General features: G+C 37.9%; 1 protein-coding gene across 3 annotated transcripts in view; it reads left to right on the plus strand.

Moving 5' to 3' along the window:
• The window catches only part of fwd (phosphatidylinositol 4-kinase beta fwd), a 42,187-nt gene that overhangs the window by 11,907 nt on the left and 17,929 nt on the right, over positions 1-12,351 (plus strand). Inside the window, exon 1 of one of the 3 annotated variants that reach the window (XM_034974012.2) lies at positions 12,010-12,112. The exons of 1 other annotated variant lie outside the window; for it this stretch is intronic. Coding sequence is in view for 1 of the 2 variants with exons in the window: in XM_034974011.2 (XP_034829902.1) it covers positions 12,274-12,329 (56 nt within the window). In the remaining variant the exon portion in view is untranslated. Of the gene's footprint in view, positions 1-12,009; positions 12,330-12,351 lie in introns of those variants that run through there. One more of the 3 variants, XM_034974011.2, reaches the window with a different exon arrangement.

The following is a 12,351-nucleotide window of genomic DNA, read 5'->3' on the forward strand; positions in this document are numbered from 1 at the left end:
TACAGAATGTAACAGGCTTTTTAAATAAATCGTAGGTAAACCGCAGGTAAAAGAGTCGTTCTATGAAGGAAATTAGTAGCTTTCACATACTTAATATGAATATCTGCATATATGTATACTCGTAAGTATGTGCGAAGTGTCTCATGATTGTACAGTAAGTAACGTGCGGAAAAATACAACTTTCTCATCATGTAACGTCTTGTTGGTTCCAATTTACAAGTAAAATTTATTTCCTAGTCAATTAAATACGTTAGCTAGATCGCTTCGGAAGAGCTTGTTGCTAATTGATTATTTCTCTTCTCATTCTTTGTAGTCGTAGTTCTCATTACTGAGGGTTGTGACCACATAACTGTAGGAGTGCTCTTAGGATAACAATGCGGTGATTTCCTCGAGTCGTATGCGGTGCGGAAGGATCTCGAAGGTAAGGTCGGAGATTTCAGTTTTCTTGCAGTAGTTCTTATTATCAGGTGTTACGGCGGTTAAGAAAGAAAGAATAGACGTTTATTTAGCAAACTGTGCCACACATCACATCTTAAAACGAAGTGCTGGTTATTCACTCTGGTTACGCACTCATTCGATCCGAGTCCGTGAAAATACGTTCCTTTTTGTTTTGTATGTGAGGACATATTATGTCGTAGATAATCGCTGGTATGCTCACGGATGGCGGATAGAACTCGGATGACGGAAGTGCAGTCACCCATCCAGTTACCGACTTAGGTCAACGTGGCTTAATAATCGCAACGATTCAAACATGCATTGTTACAACTAGACCACATGCCCCTTAATGCAATTAATTGTAGCAGATTCGATGTTATTTTTCTAATAATAAAATAATATCATTATAAACGGAATGAATATAAAACCGTAAATAAGCATCTAGGCTTCCAATCGACAAAGCGATGTTTTTCTGTACTATCAATAAAATTGTATTATAATAATATGTGAGTGACACAAGACCAGTGTCATTGAAGCCGTACAGAGTAGCGACAGGGTACCGTTAATAAGTTGAATGGGCTTACTTATTTATTAGATTACATACCCGTATGCTGACTTTGAACACAATGAACATTCCATCAATGTTCGACCATGATAGTAGTGTCATTTTAAAACGCGTTTACCATAAAGGTGATCTGGGGAACTAACCAGAATAGGCCTGATCATTGCTATTTGAAAAGCTTCACTTAGGATCATGTAATAATAATGTAATGTAATTTTGTTTAGTTACGTACAGGGTACCCTTCTCAACCCTTCTCACTCTGAGAGGAGACCCGTGCTCTGTAGTGAGCCGGCGATGGGTTGATCATGATGATAAGTACAGGTTTATCGATTTGTAATTACTAATTACATATCATAAATACCTACTCGATTAAGAGATTCTATAAATTTTTAGATAAGTACTCGAATTGATTTCTTTCTTTTTAAAGACTGATTTCAAACAAGCATCAAGACTCGAGAGTCAAAATGTTACCATTACGGCCTCTGGTAATGTAACAAACCGCATCAATGATGTAGTTATTCAGAAGCTAACTATTAGGTAAGATATACGATCACGTCAAACTTGCACTTTCACTTTCAAAGAAAGTACCTACTATCAAAAACCGTGAACACAAACACCCGGAATCCATTGTGAAGATTTTTTATTACATAATAAACAAAAAGTTGTTGATATCTGAGTTTTATAGTTCTTCCGACAAGTCTCATAATATACCTAAATCTTTGAAAAGCCTATAATATAATGTCATTATCTTTGCTTGTTAGTTACTTGCTAGATTAAAAACATAATAATTAATCTATGATTAAAAAGTTAATTATTTTAACAATTGTAACTGAAATCCATATCTATACTAATATTATAAATGCGAAATTGTGTCTGTCTGTCAGCTAGATTTTCATGACCCATCAGTTTAACCGATTTTGACGTTTGGTACAGAATAGCTTCCTTCCCGAGTACGGACATAGGCTACTTTTGTCCCGAAAAATTAAAGAGTTCCCTCGGGATTTAAAAAAATCTAAACCCATGCGGACGAAGTCGTGACTTGTAACCAATAAGAAACAAACAAATTCCTTCTATGTAGAGAATCATGATCAACCCATCGCCGGCTCACTGCAGAGCACTGGTCTCCTCTCAGAGTGAGAAGGGTTTGGCCATAGTCTACCACGCTGGCCATGTGCGGATTGGTAGACTTCACACACCTTTGAGAACATTATGGAGAACATGTAGAGAATATGATCCAATAAGTCGAATAAATCTCGAAAGCAATAAAATAAATAAACGTCGCTTACATTTCTGTTGTCAAAAAAAGAAATCTGAAGAAGACAGGCGCTTGGTTGTCTTGCGCATCTATTGACTAGGTCCATTGTACGCGTTCGCGATATAATGATCGTTGACCATCTCAATTTATATTGACTATATTGACTGTGTCTGTATCGTACGTTTCTCATTACCAGTACGTAATCATGAAGTTGTTTAAGCTATAACGATCAGCCACCCCTTAAGTAACTAACTGGACTGCAGCAAATGAAATTAGGTAGGTATAATTTAATAACCATATTTTCCTTGTGCACATGCAAATATCTCGGTAGCAAAATACGAATAGAATAAAGTTATATTGAAATCAAAATGTATGAATAGGTAGGTATCATGTTTTTAATCACCGCATAGAAAACTGCATTAAAATGTGTACTTAAATATTTCCTTGTTGTGAGCAAGAATGCGCTTACGTAAGTTTTGACACGGTCCAGAAGCCTTTAAGACTACTTGGGCAATCTTTTTCGTGATACATATTCAGTAAGAAGGTACATACGATATGCGCATACTAGTCTAGTGACACTAGAGATAGATGGTGCACCAGGCGACCACCACTACATCCATGACAGTATTTAAATATCCCTTGTACCCATTGCATCTGCAACCTAAGGCTGGGTCCACATTTGTTTATATACATATTTTATCTAAAGCCCGACATGTAAACATTGTAAACATGATCGCTACCTAAACCTATGTAATGTACCTATGTAGCTATCTTACATTTGGACGCAAAAATACTCTACATATTTGTATGATTTGATGAGGGATTTGTTTGATGATGTACAAATTATTTGTATGATGGACTCTAGAGTACAATCGACAATGCCTAATCTATTTTATTGATGTGAGGTTTATGTAATTATGAGTAGATAAATACCTACTTACATGAATTGAATATTATCAGTTATCAGTTTATCACCAAAAAAAGTATAAGAAAGTGAGTAGAACGTGAAGTAAAACGACAAGGTCGAAAGAGCCGTTTACTTTCGCGCCTTGTTCACGGTTACCTATAGATATCATAATATTTGACCGACTTATACCACCTGTATATCTTTATACTTAGTGAGGCTGGGCAACAATTTTAGTTGTTTCGAAGCAAAGGCTACCTATTAACATAACGCTCCGAATGAACCGGGATGATTCAAAAACTATTATTTTCTTACTTAATTCTAACTCTAACCCAGCGTTTCGCGACCCAGTACCGGGCCATCAAAATAAAATCCCGGGTCGCAACATTCCCGCATTGTTTTAAAAATATTACCAAATATCGATAATATTATCTCTTTCTATAAAAATGAATCGCTGAATGTGTTGCTGATCGCAAATCTCACACAGCTGAACCGATTTCGCTAACTTTTTTTCATAACATTCCTTGAACTACGGTACGGGGATGGTTCTTACGGAGAGAAAAATTTAAAAAAAATCCTGAAAAAGAATCGACTGTTAGGCGGTACGAAGTTCGCCGCGGCGGCGTACCAAATGGAACCAGCTTGGGAAGTGTTCACGAAGTGGGTCACGAAGGGGCAATGTGAAAATTACCGGGCCATGGCAGAACAATGTTTGGGAAACACTGCTCTAACCTTAAACAATTAAAGAAAGCTTTTGTATTTTCTTCAAATTAATGGTTAAATTCGGGACCTAAAGATTTGAAGACCATGAGTTCTGCAAATAAATACCTAGGTAGATACTTTAATCTCTACTTCTTAAAAGACAAGTCGAGAATTCATTTGTAATTATCGGGTACAGTATTTTTTTAAATTATGATGTCTGCGTCGTCGACTTGCAATTTTGACTTTGCGTTTCACTACTGCGTTTGTCTTCATCAAAACAATTGTATTGTTTTCTTAGCAAGCTTCAATTGACCATGTCCGAACTCCGAGTATGCTCGCTGGGTGTAAACAAAATGGTACTAAGTAATTGAAATTTCTGCTCCCAAGTGTTGCTGTTAAGTGGTGTACTGATTCCCTGAATGTTTTCTATTTAGCTTGTTATCATTGACGATCAAACAATACTCATTCTCATTATTCACTAACTTTTTGCCTAGGTGACTATAAACAGATTGAATGTTGAGAAAACGGCATTGCCAAGAATGATTGATTAGGAAGTATTTATTGTGTAGGAGGGTGTTGTGTTGTGAAGTATGAACAGAGTGTTTCCGCTAAGCTGAATCACTTGAAAAGTGGAATTGAAAAGGTATATATTATGTAATTACTTAATAACTACATTAGCTCATATTCTGGTTCATACCTTCTTGTTCAAAATATCACCTTCCATGATCTGTGATACGCGTCTACACAATACCTAATCCTGCACCACCTTCTGCTTCCATATTTTTCCGCTTCATCATTCATTCTTCAGAAGTCATTTGTTCTGCAGAATTCCCTCTTAACTGCGATATGGGGATATATTTTTTGATATTTAAAAAAACGCAAAAAATCCATTCCATAATAGTTAACGGCTAACTCATCAATCCCACATCTGTTTAGCAGATTTTTGAGTCATGCCCGATAACGACCCAAAAATACCTAGCATGTTATTTCTATTCACGCTTTGCTGTGAGTAAATACTTGTCATTAGCCGCTTGCCTTATAATGTAATGTAATTAACTACAGATAAAACCGTGTTTTCTGTACTGTTCAGAGGATCATCATCGTAATCATTAACACCAATGCATCGCTGGCTTACTAGGTACAATTTCGCGTGTTCGCGACAGATCGACATAGATTGCTATGTCGATCTGTGGTCATAGATTGCTATGTCGATCTGTGGTCAGAATTCAACCCGGTCAACAGAATTGTCAGGGTGGCAACGACCCAGACACCCGCACAGCACCCGCGCTTACCTGATGCGGGATAGTGCGGATGACGTGGGGGGCATCCCCCCGTCTCATACCCCGATTGCCATCTCGACCTGTCACGTACTATAGGTAGGTAGGTTTAGCTACAATCTACCAGGGCTGACCAAATGCGGATTGGCAGACTAGTGAAAGGATAGGCCCTCTGTTTTCCAGTCGATAGCTATCGTATCGGATTCAGAGGCCTTATGTCTTATATATTTATTGGAGGGTCGATATTGAAAGAGTTCTTACTGTCTGTAGACACCGTGAAAAGAAACGTATGAGCTTTACTCTACGGAAGGTAGCCATCTTTATTTTAGTTGTCAGAGTTGTACTTTGACACGCACGAATTTTGTTGTCGTTCACAATTTTCTCTCGCGTTAAATTAATTAAGTATCAGATTATAGCTTAGCTAATTATTATTCTTTGAGATAGGTAGGTAGTTTCTTAATCGTGATATTTAATTCGGTGATTGTGATATAGTTAGAACAGTAATTGTTCGATGCTAATGTACATTGTGTTAAATCGTAACATCTAGTGCCATCCGGTGACTTTGTCTGCAAAGCACTATTAATAATGTTCGCGTAGTTGTTTGACGAATATGGAATACTAATTATTGGTGAATATTAGAGTAATTCGTGAGTTAACGTTTGGCTCAGTGGATAGATTATTATAAGGACATCCGTTAAGGTTATTTCTGCAGACGCTAGTGATTTAGAGTGTAATTGGAGATATACCGGCAGTTGAGATAATGATTAGTTTGAAGTGATAGTTTAGTGTGATAGTAACTTGAAGTTAACTTTGATAGTAGGTACCCGCTTTAGAATCGTATAACCCGGTTGGTAAAGAATCATTGATGACTCTCGTGTAATGTTGAAATGGATTAGACAATGAGTTGCCCATGAGATCGAATAGCTTACATTCTACCTGGTTTCTGTTGTGATCGCTTATTTGGGTGGATATAGTAGTCGTGGCGCGTGTGGCGCACGATGCTATGGTGTTCTGTATGCAGATGTGCACAGAGTGGAGAAGGTAGAGCTATTGCGATATTCTGAATTAGTAATGAGAAGTCAATTATAAGATCTGGTTTAGATCGTAAGAGAGTCGATGCAATGATCCTTTTAAGAGCGTTCATGAAGTTGTGATTGATTACCTTGAGATGATTAGATAACGGAGTAGGTCGTGACTTGATTGAGAGGTTGCAATAGCAATTGCGCCCTAATCACACGATGTAGTGTTTAGCTTAGGTTAGCTAGTTTAGAGTGAGGTGAGGGGTCGCTGTGAGGGGTGGTTGGAGGCGACCATAGGTAGGGTTAGGTTAGGGTGATCTGGTTGTGTTACGTTGATGGTTTCCATGTGCGATACGTTACTGAGAACTATTTGTAAAGAACATGGATTAAAGTACCTACTTATTAATTACTACCTTCTGATGTCGGCTAAAGGTGAATAATAATTATCGGCCATCCTCCTGTTCTCCGACATCAGAAGTGGGATACACGATTTATGCCCACATTTTCGAAAATCATTGCAACACTAGCTTTGTTTAAAAAAAAAAAAAAAGTTACAAGATTTTTTTTTTTTATTTATTTGTGCAAGACATGTTTTCAATTTTAATACCCACACGTGGTCTTTCTTGAAAAGCTTGATTTACTTTTGTGTGTTTTGAATAAAAAGAGAAAGAAAAAAGGATTATTTTGTGTAGGGATGCGCTAAGGAGTGGTGAAAGTGGCCGTGATTTAATGGAGTTAAACTCAAACTCGAATCATTTATTCAACATAGTTAAGTTTAGTTAATTTACAATTTTGACTGTCAGTTGTAGGAGTTATGTGGTATGGTGGTGATGGTGAATTGCGTAAGCTTGGAGCTAAGGCTACGAGGGTTCCAAACTACTTGGTTTCCTTACTGCACGGTTGTCATCTAATTTAATAGCTAGTGGTCTGATGTTTTCAGCTGCTGAGATTGACTATCTAGCACTCTCAGATCATGATGCTACTTGGGCATTGGCAGTAAGGGTTGAAAAAAAAAAGTGCGATATAGGTCTGCATGGTCTTAATGTGGGAGAGACTACAACGGGGATAATACGAAATAATTTTATTCATGAAATTTATCTTGTCCCTTACATTTTCGAATATTCGGAAAGCGTCGGCGAGGCATTTGATTCCTTTCATGATGTTGTATAACTTTTCTATGTGCTGTGTTTACCCTCTAAGAAGGTGAAAATGGATAATTGTAATAATAAAACGGTATGGTTGACTGAAGGGATTTTTGGTATAATAGAGTCACGGAGTGACACTGAAGCTGGGCTAAGATGAGATGAGGACTGGCTCTGTAGAGGAGTGCGCTATTCGCCAATGCAGTGTATTTGCAGACATAGTGAATCAGTCGTTTGAATAAGGGGTTTTCCCTAGCAACTTAAAAATTTCTATAGTTACCATTCCTGTAGCCCGTGTTCAAAAAAAAGGCGATTGATGTGGCACCGTCCTATAACATTGGTGCCAATATTAGCGGGAATGATTGGAAAGGTAATGGTGAAACGTCTCAAAAAAAATTCAATGCCAATGGTGTGCTCGTGGATGAACGATTTGGTTTTTGCAATGACAGCTCCACTGTCGAGGATTGTTTCTGTTTAAGTGAAATAGATAATGATAGCCTGAATGACAGGGTACCTATTGCTATTATTTTTCTGGATGTGACTAAGGGTTTTGACTTTGTGAATCATAAAATATTATTGGATAAATTAGATGGATATGGTGTTGCAAGAAGAGCTTATGAATGGATAGAGTCGTATTTGAATGGACTGAAAATGTGCGCTGGGATTGCTAGAATGAAAAATAATACCAAAGGGTGTACGAATCTCCACTGGAATGTGATAAGCGGGGGGTACCTCAGAGTGTATGGTATGTGTGGTGTATTAGAATCCTTCCGTTTGAACTGACTTCAAAAACGGAGGAGGTTTTTAAATTCGCCGGAATATTTGTTTTCTTTTTGTAACTTGTATTGGTGACATTACGATAGCGACCATTGTTCGTTGTGTATTGTTTGCAGATGATAGAATAATGTTGAAGGAACGTAGGAATGGGAATTGAACGGCGCTTTGGAGGATAATTAATTGAATTAGTAATAATGACTTGGAAGTGCGCTTAAATAAAACTAAAATGATGCAGTTCATGATCATGCGACGATGGAGAGGGTTGATGATTTAAAGTTTTTGGGAATAATTTGCGACAAGAACTCTAATTTGAGGGTGCACATTAGGTGTGTGTGCTGAATTGGACGAATTTGTGTATGCGTGGGGGTCCTTCCACTGTGATGTATGAGCATAGAGGATATGGGCGTATTTATTAGGAAATGGCAAAAATATTTCCAACGAGATTATGAGGTAAGGATGAGTGGGTCGGTTGGATGCACGCACGAGCTATGCATTTCAGAATGTCACAGTGGTACATGCATTAAAAGCGTTTGCGCTATGGCTGTAAAAAAAAAATGAACAATAAGCTGCCAATTGACCTCAAAAGGATGAGTTTGGATGTGTAGAATAAGGAAGAGCTTAGTGAATTGCTTTTGGAAAAGTGCTATTGCGACGTTAAAGAATATTTGATTTATAAAAATGGGTTGTCTAAACGGCGAGGTGGCCATTTAGATGATAAACGGCGAGGTGGCTGTTTTGAAAAAAAAGGGGGTTGTCTAAAAGGCGAGGTGGCCATTTAGATGATAAACGGCGAGGTGGCTGTTTTGAAAAAAAGGGGGTTATCTAAAAGGCGAGGTGGCCATTTAGATGATAAACGGCGAGGTGGCTGTTTTGAAAAAAAGGGAGTTGTCTAAAAGGCGAGGTGGCCATTTAGATGATAAACGGCGAGGTGGCTGTTCCGATAATGGATGGACGGCGGCGTGGCCGTTTCAGCTGAGGGGAGTTAGCTTGGTGTATAGTGTGGTGGGTATTTGGAACAGGTGATAGGATCAGTAGCGGGGTACTGCTGGAGTTCGGGTTTTATGAGACATAATTATGAGCGGTGAGTCTATTATGGCAAATGGTGCAGTGTGTTTTAGAAGTTGCTACTATGGATAACGTTGGGCTATGCTTTGGTTGTGTCATGCTTGTTTTATTTGTAATGGTTGTGATATGCATGCTTTAGAATATGTGGTTTGTGTGCTTGTGCTGATTGTCAGGATGAACGAGCGGATGTTCTGACGTTTATAAAATGTTTGTGCTTGATACATACTAGCGCCCGAGGACGGTCGCATGTCAGAATGGCCGTATTGGAGGGTCGATATTGAAAGAGTTCTTACTGTCTGTAGACACCGTGAAAAGAAACGTATGAGCTTTACTCTACGGAAGGTAGCCATCTTTATTTTAGTTGTCAGAGTTGTACTTTGACACGCACGAATTTTGTTGTCGTTCACAATTTTCTCTCGCGTTAAATTAATTAAGTATCAGATTATAGCTTAGCTAATTATTATTCTTTGAGATAGGTAGGTAGTTTCTTAATCGTGATATTTAATTCGGTGATTGTGATATAGTTAGAACAGTAATTGTTCGATGCTAATGTACATTGTGTTAAATCGTAACATCTAGTGCCATCCGGTGACTTTGTCTGCAAAGCACTATTAATAATGTTCGCGTAGTTGTTTGACGAATATGGAATACTAATTATTGGTGAATATTAGAGTAATTCGTGAGTTAACGTTTGGCTCAGTGGATAGATTATTATAAGGACATCCGTTAAGGTTATTTCTGCAGACGCTAGTGATTTAGAGTGTAATTGGAGATATACCGGCAGTTGAGATAATGATTAGTTTGAAGTGATAGTTTAGTGTGATAGTAACTTGAAGTTAACTTTGATAGTAGGTACCCGCTTTAGAATCGTATAACCCGGTTGGTAAAGAATCATTGATGACTCTCGTGTAATGTTGAAATGGATTAGACAATGAGTTGCCCATGAGATCGAATAGCTTACATTCTACCTGGTTTCTGTTGTGATCGCTTATTTGGGTGGATATAGTAGTCGTGGCGCGTGTGGCGCACGATGCTATGGTGTTCTGTATGCAGATGTGCACAGAGTGGAGAAGGTAGAGCTATTGCGATATTCTGAATTAGTAATGAGAAGTCAATTATAAGATCTGGTTTAGATCGTAAGAGAGTCGATGCAATGATCCTTTTAAGAGCGTTCATGAAGTTGTGATTGATTACCTTGAGATGATTAGATAACGGAGTAGGTCGTGACTTGATTGAGAGGTTGCAATAGCAATTGCGCCCTAATCACACGATGTAGTGTTTAGCTTAGGTTAGCTAGTTTAGAGTGAGGTGAGGGGTCGCTGTGAGGGGTGGTTGGAGGCGACCATAGGTAGGGTTAGGTTAGGGTGATCTGGTTGTGTTACGTTGATGGTTTCCATGTGCGATACGTTACTGAGAACTATTTGTAAAGAACATGGATTAAAGTACCTACTTATTAATTACTACCTTCTGATGTCGGCTAAAGGTGAATAATAATTATCGGCCATCCTCCTGTTCTCCGACATATTTAACTCACCTCAAGTTGAGCCGTTTTTAGTATTCTGTACCAAAATGTTAAAATAGGAAGGACTTCGTCTATCCGCTTGTACGCTGTAGCAAGTTTTTTTATAAAACAAAAAGTCTTTACAAAGTCAAACTTAGTTTCCTAAACAAGCAAAAGGAATTTGTTCTTGTGACGGTATAACAAATAACTACAAATTATTTATAATAATAATATGTTAGTACGGAACCCAAGGTGAGCGAATCTGACTCGCAATTGGCCAGTTTTTTTGCCTCGTCAAGGAAATTAAGCTGAAGTCTGATGCAGAAAGAGCACGGCTTTGTACGTCTATAGTTTTTTACGACTGAATTAGTAGTCTGACTTTAGTCCGTATAAGCAGCTTTGGGAATATTATAAATCTTAAACTTTATGTTGTACGCTTATCTTAGAGTTGTCCGCTTTCTCCTTCGCGATCAGTCTGCCCCACTGACGAATGCAAACAATCAAATACTGAGAACAAATCACATACTGACATAAATACTTGCCACACGTGCCATTTACGCATGTTCATAAATGATAACACTTTACCAGCTCATGTTATTCACATTCCGTGTATCACGAGTTGATAGAGTGAACCTAATAACTAATAAGGTACTACAATTATACCTATTGAATGAATACTAATTCAAATGTTGGTTATACGCAGACGCAAACTATAACTGTCAGGTTTTAACTATGTAAATGTAACTTATTAGTACCAAAGAGTGCGCTTGTACTTAAGTATCTATATTTTTGAATGCAATAAACAATCTTTGCAATTACAAATCAATCTCTACATAGTATAAAATAAAGTCGCTTCCCGCGTCTGTATGTATGTATATATGTATGGATGAACGCGTAGATCTTTTAAACTACGCAACGGATTTTAATGTGGTTTTCACCAACAGATAGAGTGACTCAAGAGGAAGGTTTATAGCTATAGTTTAATTCTCAAAAAATTAGAGATCGCTAGATAAATTGAACTAATGTGAATTAGGTCGGAAAAAATCCTCTCATTTGAGAGTTTCCGAGGCAACACCTCAATGACACCACATTAGTACCTACGCAAACCCATGCGAAGCCGGGGCGGGTCGCTAGTTATATATAACTAATTCATTATTGTCTAACGGTACTGAGAGTAGGTAATAAGTACAAGTAGGTATATCTTAGCAAAATTAAGTCATACATATTCGGTTTAGTTAGTGCTATATTCGTTCATTTGAAAAATGTGTAGTTAACGATATTTGTCCGTTAGGTTGCGAAGATTTATTATTTCATCAATTGTCTAGTTAGTCGCGTTCCAGCTGCGTAATCGAGGTGATCCTTATTGGACTGGTATGCGGAGTGTATACGATTGCGTAAAGCAAAAGTAGTTTAGTCCAAAGCCACGGTGAAGTTGGACGTGTGCTCGCGCTGCTTATAGTGTTTAATTACGCGGTATGAAACATTGCGCGCTGTTGGTTAGCGCAAGTTATTCACTCTTCTCCTTGGCCGAATACTTTGTTGTGGAGAGGCTTAAAATAATATAATGACCTGATATTTTAGTGATGTGTTTCTAAAAAGGTTCATTTCCAAAAGTGTACTTGTGAACTCCACAAATGGTTAAGAAAATTATTGTCGTAGGAATACGATACTATGAAGACCCGTTCGACAAGTGCGTTATAAGTTATAACATT

Source organism: Maniola hyperantus, chromosome 12, assembly GCF_902806685.2.
Source record: "Maniola hyperantus chromosome 12, iAphHyp1.2, whole genome shotgun sequence".
Lineage (NCBI taxonomy): Eukaryota > Metazoa > Arthropoda > Insecta > Lepidoptera > Nymphalidae > Maniola > Maniola hyperantus.